The sequence below is a fragment of the Pogona vitticeps genome, chromosome 2, assembly GCF_051106095.1.
Source record: "Pogona vitticeps strain Pit_001003342236 chromosome 2, PviZW2.1, whole genome shotgun sequence".
Classification (NCBI taxonomy): Eukaryota; Metazoa; Chordata; class Lepidosauria; order Squamata; family Agamidae; genus Pogona; species Pogona vitticeps.
In genome coordinates this window covers 115,671,309-115,690,512 of record NC_135784.1, presented here as the reverse complement: position 1 = coordinate 115,690,512, position 19,204 = coordinate 115,671,309, and the positions used below count along the sequence as shown (strand labels likewise).

Sequence of the window (19,204 nt, the reverse complement as noted above, 5' to 3'; positions counted from 1 at the left end):
AGGACAACACTCTTCTCCTTTTAAAAAATCGTGCAATATTAGCAACATAATGAAGTGTTAAGGAAGGAGTATCATTTGGCAACAAAACTAATTGAAATATTAAATATTTGTGTAGCATCTGTATACAAAACCAAGTAAAATAAGTCTCCTTGAAGCATGTGATTATCTCAATGCTGATAATTTCTTATAAAACTGAATGTGTGAAATTTAAAAGATTCTAATATGGTTAAATAAGTTAAAGTAAAATTCTTAAAACAAATGTCTCTGGATAGTAGACATTAATGTTTGACTGGGGGTGCTAAACAGTTGTTAGTATTTTTTGTGGTGGTTGTAGCAGAAAAGCATGTGGTGTGCACATGTTTCAGTAATAAGGTAATTGTATTCTTAATGTTGGTTATCCAATTTAACAACCTGATACATAATAACATCACGACAAGTTTCAACACAGTGTGAACAGGTAAATGCATAGATAAGGTGCTAAAGGTTCAATTCTGCTTCCCCCTTTGCAACTATTAAAATATCAGAGTGAACTGTAGTTGTTATACTTCTCCATGTCCTCTCGGCTACAAAAGGTTTACTCCCAAATTTATTTATTCAATTGCTTTTACTTACTTCCTCCTGTACTCCCACTTGTATTGGATTTGGATGTCTACAAGCAATAGTTAACACATGAATGTAAATTATAGAGTCCACTTATTACTCACTACTGAATAGCTCACAATTGAATTGTGTACACATTTTTATTGTTTTTGAGGTGATTCAAAACTTCTATTGATGGCATATGATTTGTGGGTGTCTCTTACACAAGGAAGCTACCAAACTGAAGCCTCAATTGAGAGCAGACGTTTGTGCATGTGCAATTTGCCTTTGGGGTTAGCAGTTGTAACAGGCAGCCCTGACCTCACCTGTCCGTCACAGCTGGGCAGTGAATCATCAGCCAATGGGATGACGGAGGGTGGGGCTGAAGAGGGAGGAGCTGAAAGAAAAAGGGGTGTGAAGAGAGTGTGGGAGATCAGATCTGGAATGTGAGAGAGAAAGAGCTTGTTTAGAGGCCTGCGTGCCTAAGTGGTCAGTGAGAGAAAGTCTGTGATTGATTAAATAAGAAACAGTGATTGACATCATGATTAGCTACTTGTGATTTGCATATTTTATTTTGTTATTTCAATAAACCTGTTTTGTTTTGAAGGAAACCTTTGTCCTTCTTAAATGGTCATTACAATTGGTGGCAGCGAGTGTGAAGTGGTGTGGTGGGCATTCTGAGAGGCCTGAGTTGGGGGTGACATCAGAGTGGCCTGCCACGTCACAGCAGTGCAGACAGACATTTTCTCACATACAAAGCCCAAGAGTACTAAAACTGGCATCACCAACAAAACAACAACAATAATAATTAATAATAATAATTTGCCATAAAGTTAATTCTGACTTTGGTTGATTCTTTTCAGTTTTTTTTAAAAAGGTAGAGAATACTCAGAAGTGGTTTAGCATCACTTTCTTCTGGAGGCATCCTGGGACTGTGCAGCTTGCCCAAAGCCAAATAGGCTGGTTCTACTTGCAGGAGGCCCAGTGGGGAATCAAACTTCCAACCTGTGGCTCTGCAGCCAGATACATAAATCACTAAGCTAATCCAGTCAGCTCCTGGCAAGCCTTAACAAAATAGTGGATCACCAGCAAGGGACTCTTAACAGTCCTCTTAACTCCTTAACTCCTTCAGAAAAATAAATAAAAATAGCACTTTTCAAAAACATATTTCCCAAAAAGTGGAAATAAATAGTTCCAATAAAGAACTTTTATGGGAAGTGACTTCCTCTGTTCACATTGGTGAACAGCACTCGGGACTCATGGCTTCTGCCATATATCTTCAAGTTCTGTATGCAATTGTTTTCTAGAAAATGACGGAGTCTTCAGCACACAATTAAGTCTGAAAATAACTGTTGATGTGTGTTGCCTTGTGGTGAGAAATAAACCTTAGAACAATAAATACAAATATCCATTAAGTAAGCTTGATCAAGAGCAAGGAGCCTTGAACAGAAATGGACACACAATATTTCCTGCCCCTTCGTCATAGGTTGTCTGTGCAGCAGCACAGCTGCCACACGTTCCTTCCCCCCCACCCATCCCACTGGTACCTCAACTCACCAGCCAGCACACACTGCTCTGTCCCTCCCCATTGCATGATCTTCCAGTCTGGGCAGGAGCCCAATCTTCTCTTCTCTGCCTCCTCTAGCAGCTGGCCACTCAGATGAGAAGGCAGGGCAGGGATTCTTGCAGCACTGCCTCTGAATGGCCACCTGCTACAGGACACATAGAAGGGAAGTCCAGGTTCCTGCCCAGACTGGGAGATTACATGATGAAGAGAGATGGAGTAGCATGTGCTGGTGGGTGAGTGGAAGTGTCTGCTAGGAGAGCGGGGGAAAAGAACCTGCAGCAGCTAGCTGCTATGCACATGACTTATGATGAAAGGGTACGAAGTACTTCGTGCCCATCTCTAGTCCTGAAATATCAATGCCATATAAAGGTAGTCTGTGGTACAATGGTGTAGCAAATCCCTAAAGGAAGTCATGTGGAACACCATCATCACTACTCTTAGAAAGTCTGGATTTCATGTTTTCCACATTATAAGGTCACCTGAGCCCAATTTTCTTCCTACCACTTAGATTTAGGGCTGGGTAATCTCTCCTTGGCTTGATTTGAAACTGGAGCAGTAGGCAGACTTTTCACAAGTGATCATCTATTATTTTGGGTTTTTTCTTAATGTCAGCACATGGGCATAATTTATTTGCATGTATAACAAGATACAGTCTGCTAGCGATCACAGCTTGGTTACCCCTATACTACTTGCACATGCACAATTCCACTACTCCGGCACAGCCCTCCCTTGCCCAAGTATTCAATGATCAGCATTTATACACATATACAAATATATGGGGAAAAAGGATTTTAAATACCAGGCTTGGGAGTAGGGAGGGGAATAAATCACATCTCACATCAGCAAGCAACACAAACTGTCTGAAGTAGAAAAGATGCCCACCAAATCAAATACTGTTTCATTGGATGGTCTTGTTGCATTGGATGAAATGCTTGTATAATTCTAACAGAAGGCACAATCCTCAGCAACTCTGCCCGTCCTTTGCATCCACCCTGAATTTGCTTCAGAAGTTTGAGGAATGTTTTAATTTAAGGAGTAGGAAAAAATCACTAAAATTTGCTGCCCTATATGCAGAGGCCACCATCTGCAGAGGCAGGCTCTACCCACATGTCACACTAAAGGAGGGCTAAATTTTATATCTCAACTAGAACTGCTAGTTAGCTCAATGGTTGAGATAGCTGGCTGTAGAGTCAGATGATGGGGGTTCAATGTCCCCCATGCATCTTTGATAAGGATTGGACTTGATGCTCCATAGGGCCCCTAACAGTTCGATGATGCTAATTATGATTATGATGACAGAGCAGGCCAAATGAATAAATTGTTGAATGGTGGGCCAACCCTCCCAATAGAATTATGGTCATAAATTTCATTCAAACATGGTCACTGCTGAATAGTTCAACACATGGATTTATAAATTAGCAGGCTCTACAGACCTGATATGTTGAATGCAGATGAGCTTAAATAATTTAATATTCTGAGCCAGAGAAGAATATTTGAAGATAAACAGTATTTAATTCATAACAGCTAACCATAACAAAGATAACAGCTAACCATAACAAATCTTGTACCAAGCTAAGTGTTTACTAGTTTCTGTTCCATCATACTCAGATCCTGTTCTACAAACGTAAGGCATAGCAAGGCAAAGATTTTTTAAGAAGAGTTCCAAGTTCTGCAGACTGAGAGTTTTAAAACTGGAATACAAAATGGATGCCTAATTTTGTGCTCAGATTGCATTACATGCTTAAAACTACAAAAACAGAAAGTTCAAGCCATCATCTAACATTCTAAACTCAGACTGCCCATTTTGTTGTTCCTTCAACTATCATTATTTCGACCACTGAAATTAAAACAAGGCACTACAAGCCTCAAGGAGTATTTTGGGATGTTTTAGGCTTTCTGTCAGTAAAAATGTTGTATACATATGTACTTTCAAATACAGCTCATTGTCAAATGGACTGATCTATATAGTTACACTGAATATGTAAACTTTTTATTTTGAGCTAGGAAAATAAAATCTTTCTCTCATCCAAGTTCAAGCAGCAAAGGAAGGAAATAACCTAGCGCAACAATTTAATTTACTGAGGTTTCTCCTTTTCTGCCCTCACCTTCTCAGTCACTCCACAGAGATGTGTGATGGGTATTTAATGTTCTACTTACAATGTAAGTAACAATGGAGCACAGTTTATTGATTAGGCTCCTTGAATCTGTAGTGAGTTCCTTAAAAAAGAAAGAAAGAAACCATGGAAACAAATGTTTCTTCATGCAAGGCAGAGAAGCATCAAGGTAACTGTGCTCCTCCGTACAAAACAGAAGCAAGATGATGGCTGTCAATCTAATCCCTAGCATTTCTGAAACACAGCATTATTCATACATCTGGCTTTAATGATGTAGTGCCCACTTGTAAGAGTTAAAAAATCCAGAGCTGCTATTCAAAAACAACACGTTTATGACGATTAAGCCGTCTGTTACCTGCCTCCTCCGACCAAAAGGCAAACTGACAACGTGACTTCCTCTGGTTTTGCAGGCTGGGATTTTTTTTCCTTCACCAGGTGCATTCCTTCCATACCAATCAATCAAGGGAAGAAATTAAAGCTGGAAACCAGTTTATCAAATAGACTGAGCCTAGCTATTTTGCATTTCCACCCCTGGCTGTGGCTGAGCCAGGCTCCTTTGAGAGTTGAATGTTTTCAATAAACTAGATTTTTCTTTCAAAAAGTCATCACTATAGAATGGCATAAATACAACAGTTGTTTTCATTTTAATCAATCATTAGGGAATGACCTCTCCCTCCCAGAGTTCTAATCTGAAGCTCTATTAGCACATACCCGGAGAGGCTTCAAAGTTCCTGTTGGAATTACATACAGGAAAGTCACTTTAGGGCGCTTTGCCATCTGACTTGTGCACATTCCGTAGGCCTAGTGAAGCCTGGAAAATTGGGGTAATTTGGACTGGTGCTTCTCCAGCATAATGACGGAAAACAATTGGACAAACTTAGGGAGTCAAACTAAATATGACTTAAACATACTGATAAACCTGGTTTGCCTGCTTATCTCTTTGTTAATGGCAGGCTAAAGGAGAAGTGGTATCTATCAAAACAATGTTTTTGTTCAGTGCTTCCACAATCTTAAAAACAACAACAGTCCATTACAGCAGGGTGTTTGAAGTATTTTTAACATTTTTTTTTTACATTTACACACACACACGCACGCACACACACACACTCACCAAACGAATGCACACACCAGTGGTGCCTCGACTTATGAACGTCCCAACTTACAACCATTTCGAGTTATGACCAGCTCCGGCCGCAAAATTTTGCTTCAACTTGCGGCCAGAGCTTTCAAAAAAGGCAGGGAAAAAAGGTGGGGAATTCAAATTGCTAACCATTGGTGGCGAAAAGGCTGCTTCTTTGTAGCTCTTTCACCCCAAAAATTAGACTGTGTCGGAGGAGGCCTCAGACTGCCTGCTAAGGTAAGGTGCTGCTTTCTACTTTTTAAAAACTGTTCTGGGTGGGTTTTGCAGCGTGGTTTTGGGTTGGGTGGTGGTATTATGTTTCTATGCTGTGATGAGTCTTGCAGTGTTTGTTTTTGGTATTTCCCCCAATTTCTGATGGGTCTTGTGAGGTTTGTTTGCTTTTGGGTTTTTTTTCCCCCATTTCCGATAGGTCTTGCGGGGTTAACATTCAAGCCAGACCTATCTTCTTTTTATGTCAGAATTTTACCTTGGTCTACAGCATGGTTGATTCATCCATGACCTAACCCATTTTTCAGAACAATGTCTGTTGTTGTTTTCTATCTTACTGAAACCCAGAAAAGTTGTTTTCTGGAAGAATGCTCTCGCTTTCTCCACTTTTCATAAATAAGGTGTTTCCAGAAGCATGACTGGGAAATGGGAAAAATTCAAGAAACAAATTTTGCTCCTTTTTCCTCAGTTGGCAATACTTCCTTCTCTCGACAGAGCACATTATACATAAGACAGCAACATTTTGAAGAACTTGATTTGTCCTTATGGATAGTTTTAGACCGAAAGGTTAAGACCACAGGCAGTGTCATATACTGGTTAATGTGCGGCATTAGGATGACAGACCATAGAGCAAATCATCACTTGGTCATGGAGTTAACAGGGTAATCTTAAAAATCTCCTAGTCTGATCTGTCTCGCCAGGTGTTATGAGCATGAAGTGTGGAAGAAAAGAGTCACGTGGGGCTACCTGGAGCTCACTAGCAAAAAATGAGGGACATCAGGGTAAAGGGCAAAAGTTAATAATAGAAAATCATTTCCATTATATATTAGGAGTTATGAATGCTTCAGTAGAATCAACACCTGGAGTGCTGTAATACCTACATGTACATAATGTAGGAAAGGGGGGGAATGTAAGCCAGCTTGTTGTTGAACAAGATTTGTAGATACTGTTCAGGCTTACCATCATGAGGTTTTCCCATCTAGAAGTTTGAGAGTACTCTTTTTTCTTCAAGCTAATTGCTCTAATGCCGTCCAGCCCACTAGTAAAGAAATACTGTACATCAAACTAATTATCAATAGCCAGATATCCACCATAAATTCCTTATTTTCCTTCAGTACTTTCCCTTCACTACTAGGGGCCTTGTGGCGCAGTGGTTAAACTGCTGTACTGCAGCCAAAATTGTGCTCACAACTCGGGGTTCAGTCCCAGGTACATAAGATCCTAAGAATAGCCCTGCTGGATCAGGCCAAGGGACCATCTAGGCCAGCTTCCTGTATCTCACAGGAGGCCCACCAGATGCCTCTGGAAGCACATGAGACAACTAGATACCTGCCTCCTGATACCCCTCCCCTGCATCTGGCATTTGGCGGTACCTTCCTTCTAAGCCTGGAGATTGTACATCCCATCATGGTTTGTAATCTGTGATGGACTTTTCCTCTGGAAATCTGTCTAATCCCCTTTTTAAAGGCATCTAGGCCAAATGCCATCACCTCATCCTGTGGCAAAGCGTTCCACAGACTAACAACACGCTTGGTAAAGAAATATTTACTTTTGTCTATTTCCACTCTCCCAACACTCAATTTGAGTGGATGTCCCCTGGTTCTAGTATTGTGTGAGAGGAAAAAGAGTTTTCCCTCTATCTGGCTCAAGGTTGATTCAGCCTTCTATCCCTCCAAAGTCAGTAAAATGAGTACCCAGATTGCTGGGGGGGGGCAATATGTAGCCTGCATAATTAACTTGTAAACTGCCCAGAGAGTGCTTTAAGCGCTATGGGGTGGAACATAAGCAGTACGCTTTGCTTTTGCTTTTTTACTACTTATACATGTATCAGCACTACAAAATAAATAAACAAAAACCTCCATCTGATGCTACCAATACATCAATATGTGCAACAACACCTATGAAATGGGAATTATGTTCCTCCCTAGACAGACTGTTTTACACCAATTGTTTCTATTGTGAAATACCTACAGGAATGGAAGACAGCAGCTTCAGAAAATGTAATTAATATAATACCATCTCAAAAGACAGCATCAAAGAACTGTGGCCATGTAAGCCCACACTAATCCTTTTGTTACAGAAGGGAAGGCTTTTATTCGGAGTCATCAGTAGCAGGAACTCTCTCTTTGAGATGGAACAAAAACAACACAGATAACATCCAGAGTTCATTCATAGTTATTTATTTATTTATTTATTTATTTATTTATTTATTTATTTATTTATTTATTTATTTATTTTAGCCACGAACTTTAGAAGACATTAAAACCATTAAAAACAGGCAATATTATAATATCCTATATTACGGTAAAACAGTCAATTTATCATTAATGAATCCTGCTGCTCATACAGCCAGCTAAAGGATACTATTTAATTAAAATGTTGGCTAAACCGAAAGGTCTTTGCCTGGCGCAGAAAAGCCAAAAGTGTTGGAGCCAGGTGGATCTCTATAGGGAGAACATTCCAAAGTTGGGGGGGGCAACAGCCGAGAAGGCTCTATTTCGACATGCCACCCCCCTTACCTCTTTCAGGGATGGCATCTTGAGAAGGGCTTCCTGGCCTGATCTTAGAGATGGTCCTTTAGTAACCAGGTCCTAAGCCATTTAGGGCTTTATATGTCAAAGTAAGCACTTTGAATTGGGCCCGAGCAGCAACTGGCAGCCAGTGTAAATTTTTCAAAACCAAAACCAGCGTGATATGGGTCCGCTCAGCTGCACAGCCGGGCTCTGTGCCAGTTGCAGTTGCCGGACCGTCTTCAAAGGCTGTCCCACATATAGCACATCACAATAGTCCAGTCTGGTTGTTACCAATGCATGTGTGACTGTTGCCAGGTTTCATTCATTCAGGTAAGGGCGAAGTTGATATATTCTCTGCAGCTGTAAGAAGACACCCCCAGACACAGAGTCTACCTGGGCTTCCAAGGTCAGACCTGGGTCAAGAACTACCCCCAAGCTGCTTACCCTGTCCTTTGGGGAAGTGTAACCCCATCTAAGGTAGGGAAATTGCCCTTCAACCTATCTGGCGGAGCACCTACCAGCAGAACTTCTGACATGTCAGGATTCAACCTCAGTTTATTGACCCTCATGCAGCCCATTATCGAGTCCAGGCACAAGTTCAGAACGCCGACTGCCACACCTGGATTGGTAGAGAATGAGAGGTAGAGCTGGGTGTCGTCAGCATATTGCTGACTCCTCAGCCCAAACCTCCTAACGACCTCCCCCAGCGGTTTCATGTAGATATTGAACAGCATGGGGGACAGTATCAAGCCCTGGGGAAATCTATGATGCAACCACCACGGATCAGAGCTACTGTCCCCCAGCATCACCTTCTGGACCTGATCAGCCAGATAGGAGTGGAACCACAGTAAAACGGTGCCTTCCATTCCCATCCCAGCCAATCTCTCCAGAAGTACCCATGGTCGATGGTGTCAAAAGCCACTGAGAGGTCAGGAAAATCAACAGGGATTCCCCCTGTCTCTCTTCCAGCAAAGGTCATCAAGCAGGACAACCAAGGCAGTCTCCATCCCATAACCCAGCCTGAAACTCGACTGGAATGGATCTAGATAATCCATTTCATCCAAGAGAGCCTGGAATGGATCTAGATAATCCATTTCATCCAAGAGAGCCTGGAATCGATCTAGATAATCCATTTCATCCAAGAGAGCCTGGAGCTCCTCAGCCACCACACATTCCAACACCTTGCCCAGAAAAGGGAGGTTCATCGGTAGTTGATAGTTGATCACTAGACTTGGGTCCAGATTAGGCTTTTTTAGAAGTGGGTGTATCATTGCTTCCTTTAACAGGGCAAGGACCACTCCCTCTCTTAATGAGGAGTTGATGACCTCCAGGACCCAGGTGCAACCCCCCCTGGCAGATTCCTTTATTAGCCGTGATGGCCAAGGGTTGAGTTGCGTAGTGGTGGCACGAACCCATCCAAGCACCTTGTCCACATCTTTGGGTCATAACAACTGAGACTCATCCAATAAACTATGACATAAGTCCAGAGCACTGGATGCGACCATAAGCTCTGCATCAACAGTGGAGTCCAACTCTTTGCAAATCTGAGCAATTTTCCCCTCAAAGTGTATAACAAATTTGTTACAGTGAGTCACTGAGCAGACCAGGACCTCCACCGAACCATTAGGTTGAAGAAGGTCCCAGACCGCTCAAAATAACTCTGCTGAACGACACTCAGAGGAAGCAATATGACTGGTGAAATGTTGACATTTCGCCAGCCATATCGCCACAGAGTATGCCCGATAATGGGCTCTAAGCTGTGTTTGGTCACAGTCACAGCTATATTTCCTCCATCTGCGCTCAAGCCATCTCCCCAACCACTTCATAGCCAGAAGCTCCTCTGTGTACCATGGAGCCATACAGGCTTTGTGGGCAGGGAGACGGCACTTAGGTGCGATCGTGTCAACTGCCCGGGCCATCTCCTCATACCACAAAGCAACCTGGGCTTCAACAGGAGCACCAATCATATCAGCTGGAAACTCCCCTAGAGCATTCAGGAATCCTTCAGGATCCATAAGTCTCCGGGGGTGGATCATTTTAATTGATCCCCCACCCCTGCAGAGGGTAGTAGTGGCAGAGAGTCTAAATTTTACCAAGAAATGGTCCAACCATGACAACGGAGTCAAAGATAAATCCACCACATCCGGACCACCATCTCCCCATCCCATTGAGAATGCTAGGTCAAGTCTATGGCCTTTTTCATGAGTCGGGCCGATGACATGTTGAAACAGCCCCATGGTTGTCATGGTTGCCATGACGTCCTGAGCCACCCCTGTTAAGGTGGCCTCAGCATAGAGTTTGAGGTCCCCCAGTACCAAAAGTCTGGGGGTCCTCACCACCAGGTCTGAAATCACCTCCGTCAGCTCAGATAGGGAGACTGCTGTTAAGCAGCAGGGTGGGTGGTACACCAACAGAATCCCCAGTCTGTCTCTTGAGCCCAACACACAATACAGGCCCTCAAGACCATTTCCCAAGGGGACAGGGAGTCTAGAAAAGTGGAAGGAATCCTTGTAGACTATCGTCATGCCTCCTCCCTGACCCTTTAGGTCAGTGGTTCTTAACCTTTGTTACTCAGATGCTTTTGAACTGCAACTCCCAGAAATCCCAGTCAGGACAGCTGGTGGTGAAGGCTTCTAGGAGTTGCAGTCCAAAACCCCTGAGTAACCCAAGGTTAAGAACCAGTGCTTTAGGTGATCTTGGTGTTGAACCAAGTACCCAGGGGGACACAACTGAGATAGAGGAACTCCTCCTTCTTCTCCCACCCAGGTCTCAGAAATGCATGCCAGGTCGGCCCCCTCATCCAAATTAAATCATGGATGAGGGCAGTCTTATTTTTTGCCGACCTGGCACTTAACAACAGTACTATGTGGCCCAGGAGTGTGTGTGGCTGATACAGTCACCTAGTACCACTTGGCTGGGAGTATTTAACCTCCTTTCTCCTATGCGGGCATGCTCTACTCCCACCGCCATATCTTCCCCTATTGGTTGCTACTGAGACCCCCCCCCCCAGCCCTCCTGTTCCCCAGCTTATTCCCCAGCCAGTTCCCTCAGGGAAGCTGGCAGTCGGCAGCAGCCGCAGCCACACTGTCTCTCACCCAGTGCTTGCGGACGTCGAATGTTATTCAGCTCCCCCGAGTTCAGGAATGCTGGTCCAGTAGGGCCCTGAAAGCAGCTCTGGTTTATAATCCTCTTCTCCCCCTGAGCCAGGTGGCTGATGTTGGGGAGGGAGTGGGGCAGCCAGGAGTAGCAGGGCTCAGTCCTGCAAAGCAGAGGGCGACTGAGCCAGGCTCCCTCGGAAAAGCTGGCAGCCAGTAGCAGCCGTGCCACAGCCACACTGTCTCTCACACAGTGACCTGTGGATGGCAGATGTTATTCAGCTCCCCTGAGCACAGGTCCAGTTTAGTTCCATAACTTGATGGCTTTTCACTTTCAGGGTTTTTAAAACACTTTTTTTAAAAAAGACATAATGTCCTATAATTGGCTGATTTGCCAATACAGTATTGGTTCATTCATTTTAACTGGAGAATTTAAAATATATTTTAAAAATATTTCTTTCATATTATTTTTTCCTAGTTTCTTTTCTATTCACTCCCCCTTCACACCTTTTCATATCTAGAATTTCATACCTTTTTCATACCAGGAATTTACACTCATTAATATTTATAGGATCTGTACAAGTTCCCTCTTTATACATAGAAAGGAATGTGGCTAACCATGTCGATAATCAGTCCTGATAATACATGAAAGGCCACTGGAATTTTGTACTATATTAGTATAATTTTATTGTGTGCGTTATCTAAAAACAAATTCCTTATTTGAATGTCCTCTTTCATCTTGCTCATTAACCAAGCATAGCACCCCAATGTTTTGCATGTTCATGTTACGCTAGTGAAGCTAAAACCAGTCTAGCATTTTAATACAATAATGACATGGATTATTGTTGGTGTATGCGTCATGTTCTCAATCCCACCCCTAAAAAAAAAGAAAAAGTACCTCAAGAGAGATTAGGTAAACCTGTGGATGGTGTAAAACTCACTTTGAGCATGAAATAGACAGCAAGGGTGCATTATGGCATCTATAATTCACCCTAGGTGAAGTGCTTTAGACATCCCACTCCTGCCTTTCCAAAGATTGCTGTTATTTTTTATTCTCTACCTTAAAGGTTATCACTAACACAGCCAGCACATTAACTGCTGAATGGCAAAGCAGCACTTATCTATATCCCACTGATTAAAGGAGTATATCCTGGTTGGGAATATAAATAAGATTCTGGTCTAAACATTGATTTTTACAGCTGAACAGCCTAAATGGAGGAGTGAAACAACCCAGTTTGGTGCCTCCTTTTCTGTTCCTCTCTAGATTACCAAGTGCTAGTGCTTCGGTTTCTTGGAGTTCTCAGGCCAGTCAGTTGTTGGAGCACATTGCTGCTGTCTTAAGAAATTCAGAGCTCAATTTAATCAGCATTTCGCACTGGCTTTGCATGTATCTCAGGAACTGCACCATATCCAGATGCATGGTGAGCTGCTACCAGCAGACAGACCTGATAGAAGGGCAGCCACTGGGCACTGTATTTTCTAATGATACAGTTCTATAATCTGTGCAATTAAATGCGTCCCTGTCTAAAATAATCTGAGTCAATCCTACTCTGGGAAGATCGCAAGAGGGCAAGACTCACTGGAAAGAAAAGTTTCAAGCAGCAAGAAAAGAGGGCAACCAAATGTGAGATTAACTGATTCACTAAGGGCACCACGGCTTTTAGGGATAGGACCTTTTGGAGGTCACTAATTAATAGGGCTGACATAAGCCAGACACAACCTGAGGGCAAGAACATTCTGAGAAAATTGGATATAAAACTATTGTGTGTTATATCCACAATATACAGTATTTTGAAAAACTGCAATCGAGGTTCCATCTGAGGTGTGTGGCTGGGAGCCTTCCTCCCCCACTGCACTGGATCGTTTCCAGCCCCTTTGATTCCAGTCATGACGGAACCCCACACAGGGGGCAGAGTCGCATGCGCGAGGGGCAGAGCCCCATCCAGTGGGGCTGAAAATTAGAGGGAACATTGACTGCAATGGATTAAAAGTGAAGCAGGGAAAGGCTGTGATTGGTTCATATTTCTCTGCCCACTTCAAATACAAGAACCAGCTCAAAAGAAAGGCATGCTAATACAAGAATAACTCAGGGCACTTATTTTTTAACATGTAGTCAAGGATGTATTTTGCAGTAATCTACAAAAAATTGTAAACTTTCAGCAAAAATGCTGAAAATATTCAAAAATGGTAAATCAGAAGTCAGCTATCCCTCTTGCCAATACAAGCCACCCAGAGACCTTTGGGTAGAGTGGGTGGCATATAAGTTAAATAAATAAATAAAATAAAAATAAATAAATAAAACCCTCACTCCTTGGTAGTACAGAGCTTCCTAGCTGCCTATGGACTGAGCCACAAACTTGGGTCCTGACATCAGGCACTGACTTTTGTGATTTTTCAACTATTCTGTACTCAATGGATGGATATCAGTGTTAGTCCAGTTTAGTCATGTTTGGTTTGGCAAGTAAACCTGCAGTGAGATTATAAAATTGCAATCCACTTTAACAACGATCAGAGATTTCTGATGCTTGTCAATATGGGCTGTGGTTTCCCCTGATTAGGATACAGACCATAATAGGCAATAATCCATCTCCAGTCACTTAAAGAGTTATGGAGGCCTGAGAGATGACACAAGAAGCTCTCCTTAATCTCAGTCAGAGGGACCCAGAGAGATAGTGATTTTATGGGTACTGCTCTCTTTTGGTGCCAGGATGAACTCATGCTTTGTTAAAGGTAATGGTAAAGGTTCCCCTGACATTTAGTTCAATCGTGTCCAACTCTAGGGCGCGATGCTCATCCCCGTCTCTAAGCTATAGAGCCAGCGTTTGTCCGTAGACAGTTTCCATGGTCACGTGGTCAGTGTGACTAGAAACAGAACACCGTTACCTTCCCACCAAGGTAGTACCTATTTATCTATTCACATTTACATGCTTTCAAACTGCTGAGTTGGCAGGAGTTGGGGAAAGTGACGGGAGCTCACTCCATCGCGTGGATTCGATCTTAGGACTGCTGGTCTTCTGACCTTGCAGCACAGAGGCTTCTGAGGTTTAACCTGCAGGGCCACCACGTCCCTAATGTTTTGTTACATGCTTTGTTACTGCACACTAAATGCCTTGACTGGGAGTTTAGATAACTCAAATGCCCTTCCAGACATATTTTTTTAAATCACTGTGGCTCTTGTTTCCACAGTATTTCTGTGTAAACTAGTAGAGTACATACACTGAATGTATCTTGCTTTGCTCTTTTTTTTCTACACCTGCAACAGGTATAGCTGTGCCTTATTTTTCATCTTACCATGTACTTTTAAGACATTCATACTGCAGGTTCCTAGTTTTGTGATGCTTTCCACATGGCAGCCAACCTCTCAAAAATGAGTAACTCAGAATAATAGACTGCAATGCAACTTTAAGAACGGGTTACACACACACACACACACACACACACACACACACACACACACACAGAGAGAGAGAGAGAGAGAGAGAGAGAGAGAGAGACCCACAGAACACTCGGTGGTGTATCAAGTTATAACAATAATATGACTAATTGATTTTATTTATTTGCATAATACTATAAATCTAAGTTGAAATATCTATCAGTGATTATACTTGAGGCTGGGAAAGCTTGCAAGACTAATTAAGTGATTTTATGAACTACTCATTCTCTAAGTGTGAAATTCCCTGATTAATACAACACAGTTTCATCAGAACTCAAAAGAGCACTCTAATCCAAACTTTATAATAACACCACAAAGGTGCTTAGTTTCAAGATTCATTCATACGTAAAAAACAATAGCACAGAAGGAGGGCACAATTATCCTATGTAATATAGTTGTTTATTTGACATCAGCAAGGCAGCTACTAATGTGTTGATGTTCTGAGCAAACAATCACACTTTTCTGAAATAATTTTGGCATAAGAAATGGAGATACTCATTTAAAAATAACCATAAGGGTGAATAAGATTAATGCTATGGTATCTAACCAAATCAGGGAATGGTCTAGCCTTCTTATATAGGCACACAGATGCACAGCTAGTAAGAAGGTGGGTGGTGTTGGTGGGGATAAAGAGAGAAAGAGGGGTGAGATGAGGTGGGAATCACAGAAGCCCAAAGTATGCTATTTTACAAGTATTTCTCCCATGCATTGATTTATTTCCAAAGTTTACTTTTAAATGGCTAAAAGCTAATATTGCTAAATTCAAAATCAAATTAGAAAATGTTGCATTAAGAAAAATAACAAATATAGCACCAACACTGTAAGACTGTTCTAACATTAACAAAATGTCACTAATTTGGAATTTTAACAATTATTAACAGGGACACTGAGTTTATATCTAACCTATAAAGCTATATTTTCCAAGGCATCTCAAGGACTGTGTCTCCCTTTATGAGTCAGTGTTAACTTCATCAGGAGAAGCCTTTCTCTTGGTCCCTTCACCTTCATAGGTATGTTTCATGGTGACACAGAAGAAGTTCTCTTCTGTTGCTGCTCCCAGACTTTAGAACTCCCTCCCATAGGAGGGCAAACTGGCCCCATCTTGATTCCTTCCACAAGCAGACAACAATCCTTCTCTTCAGGCAAGTTTTTTCTTAATCCCTGAGTGGGGTTTTTTAATGGATTGTTGTGTTTTATTGCTTTGAATTATGTTTTTGGTAATGCTTTTGTCTACTTTTTTGTGTGGCATTTCTTGAATCCTTTTTAATATTTGTATGTTCACTGTTTTTAGCTTCAAATGTTGTGGTGGCGCTGTCGGCTAAACCGCAGAAGCCTGTGCTGCAGGGTCAGAAGACCAGCAGTTCTAAGATAGAATCCACACAACGGAGTGAGCTCCCGTCGCTTTGTCCCAGCTCCTCACCAACCTAGCAGTTTGAAAGCATGCAAATGCGAGTAGATAAATAGGTACCACCTCGGTGGGAAGGTAAAACAGCGTTCCCTAGTCACGCTGGCCACGTGGCAATGGAAACTGTCTTCAGACAAGCGCTGGCTCTACAGCTTGAAAACGGGATGAGCACCGCCCCCTAGAGTCGGACACGACTGGACTAAAAATGTCAAGGGGAACCTTTACCTTTACCTTTACCTTATTGTCTTTTAATGATGTAAGCCAGCTTGGGTCCTTCTCAAGGAGAATGGTGATATAAAAATAATTTAAACAAATACAATAAAATAAATATATACACAATTAGAATAAGAAATACTATCTTAGAAGTATATAAAATCAGTGAGATCCTCAAAAGTACAAAATACACACTAAGTAGGGAAAGAAGGCTTACTAATACTAGACTATAAGTACAGTGGTGCCTCGCTTAGCGAGCGCACCGTATAACGACGAATCCGTATAGCGATCCCCTTTTTCGGGATCGCTATACGGAGCACCCAATCGCCGCACCTCGCATTGCGACGATTGGGGAGTCCGGCCGCCATTTTGGAGCCACGTTCGGCGGCTCCAAAATGGGCGCCGGATGACCCGAAATGGCCCCGCGCTGTGTTTTCGCACCCTCGGCAAGCGAGGGGAGGGCGCGAAAACGCGGCGCGGGGCCATTTCGGGTCCGTTTTGAAGCCGCAAAACAGCTGTTTTGCGGCTTCAAAACGGCCGCGGACGACCCGAAATGGCCCCGCGCCGCGTTTTCGCGCCCTCCCCTCGCTTGCCAAGGGCGCGAAAACGCCGCGCGGGGGCCATTTCAGGTTGCCTGCGGCCGTTTTGAAGCCGCAAAACAGCTGTTTTGCGGGTTCAAAACGGCTGCGGGCAACCTGAAATGGCCCCGCGCGGTATTTTCGCGCCCTCCCCTCGCTTGCCAAGGGCGCGAAAACGCGGCGCGGGGCCATTTCGGGTCCGTTTTGAAGCCGCAAAACAGGAGGGCGCGGAAATGGCTGCCCGGGGCCAGGAAACTTCTCTAAGTGGGAAGTTTAGGGCCGATTTGGAACGCATTAAATGAAGTTTAATGCGTTCCAATGGCTTTTTACTTACCGTTTAGCGAAGATTTCATATAGCGAAGGTTAATCCGGAATGGATTAACCTCGCTATACGGGGCACCACTGTACTCTAGTATTGAGTACTAATGTGACATTGGGTGTAATGTCTAGAATCAAGGTAAACATGAACAAGTGAACTGTTAGTTTTTTGATTACAGAGACATTAGAGTGAACGTTGGTGAATCTTGCTCAAGCTTCAAACCCAAGTTTTGCCACTTTTATTTTTAAGCGGATACTCGAAGTGAGATCTGTTGTGCTCTGCGAAACTCAGTACAGTACTTGTCTGTATTTATATACACTGCAAAAGCAGCTCTTGTAGTAGTATGTCAATAGGATATGTGTTGCTATGGAGAACAAAATGCAAGCAGATCACAATTGATTGAAGCCATGCCAAAAGCACATTAATCAAAAGAATTAAGAAAAGGTAAAAAAATAATAATTGGGACATATCAGTTGTTTGTCTTGTTTTTTTCCTCCTGCACCTCAAAATACAATTCTGAGAAAAACAGCCACAGAAGTATGTATTAATTGCAGGGCAGGTTGTCAAAAGAGAAAGCAGATGAATAACCAGAAAAAGCTACTTTCCAGGCTGTCATTAGAGAAAGAAAGCTATGCAATCTTATTGTAACATTTAAATGTCAAAATAATTTGTACAGCACAATTACTATTCAGATGAAGAAGTACATCAACACCAAATAATATCTACCCCAATCAACCCACAAGCTGTTTCAGGCCCTAACATGTACCAGTCTTGTTTTCTGCATTTTAAGAAACTATATTTCTCTACGGATACATTTCTGGTTTTGTGAACAGAGACACTTGCGCACAGAGTGCAACATTTCACATGATATAATTGTCTTGGCTTCCCTTGAAAGGCACAACAACCTCCTGCAAGCTTCTTTTCTGTGCATTCGTCTTATGGGGCTGCTGTGACATCTGAAGCCCTACATGTCTGCTGGTGGGGATGTGCATGCACGCACTTTAATGTCAACACTCAGGAAAACAATGTCCTGGAAGGGCCAACTGTTACACATGTAACCAACCCTCCTCACATGACTAGTGCTTCTACAACACATAAAGTACACTCAATTCCCTGATTTCCACAGGCCTGTGGACATCTACTTCTCACAGGTCTGTTGTTCAATTCTCTCTTCACATTAAATTAGTGCATTTTTCCTGCCTTTGCACTACATAACTCATGGTGTTTGATTCATGAACCTGTTTTGCTCTTTGGAGCCTGGATTATACCGAACTGCCCTCTGGGGTCTCTGAAGCAAACTTAAGATGCAGACTTCACTCCATAGATGCTTTCAGGTGGAATGACCTTTAATTCACATAGTTAGCAATTAAGGGAAGGGGTCTAAACTACATACGTTTTGCTCTTAAAACCCTTTCTACAGCAATATCATCCACTGTTTGGCAGGATCCAGGGCCTGTGAGCTATTAACATCCATTTCCCCAACTGATGTGGCAGCAGCAATATAACCTCTTCAGTGTTTGTGCAAGGTGGTGTCCAGGACCTGCCTGGAAAAATGGAAGTCAAATAGTCAAGAAAGAATAAGACCTATGGAAGCAGGAGACCCTCACTTATCAAGGCAGCAGGCTTTACCATTTGCTAGCCCCCAACAAATTCCAGCTGCTATTTAGAGGTTTCAAATTGGCTGTAACTGGGTGCACCCATTAGTTCCAAGTGAAACATTCCATTAGGGATGTTAATCAGGCAAGCCACCACCATCTAAGTGCCACAGTCTGCTCTGTCACAGTGATGACAATGGTCAGATGAAAAACGAAATCACTGACAGCAGCTTGATTTAATTGGGTTAAGGCCAGCCCTTTGCATCATTTGATCCCTGCTCCACTAGCACTGCATTTTTCAAGCCCAGTAGAAACACAGCCATAGCATACCAAACGGTGTTGGACTCCAAGAATCTTTCAACTGCAACCAGCCTCACCAGTGGGACAGGAATAATCCGAAATTATACATCTCAAAAGGCGCAGGTTTAGCAAATGTAGCAACACA

At 42.7% G+C, this 19,204-nt stretch overlaps 1 protein-coding gene across 2 annotated transcripts in view; it reads right to left on the bottom strand.

Annotated features, from left to right (window-relative positions):
• SLIT3 (slit guidance ligand 3) overlaps positions 1-19,204 on the bottom strand; it is a 595,328-nt gene that overhangs the window by 499,107 nt on the left and 77,017 nt on the right. The window contains exon 1 of one of the 2 annotated variants that reach the window (XM_078385818.1): positions 4,616-5,038. The exons of the other annotated variant lie outside the window; for it this stretch is intronic. Coding sequence (XP_078241944.1) covers positions 4,616-4,710 — 95 coding nt within the window. The 5' untranslated portion in view covers positions 4,711-5,038. Of the gene's footprint in view, positions 1-4,615; positions 5,039-19,204 lie in introns of those variants that run through there. 2 annotated transcript variants of the gene reach the window in all.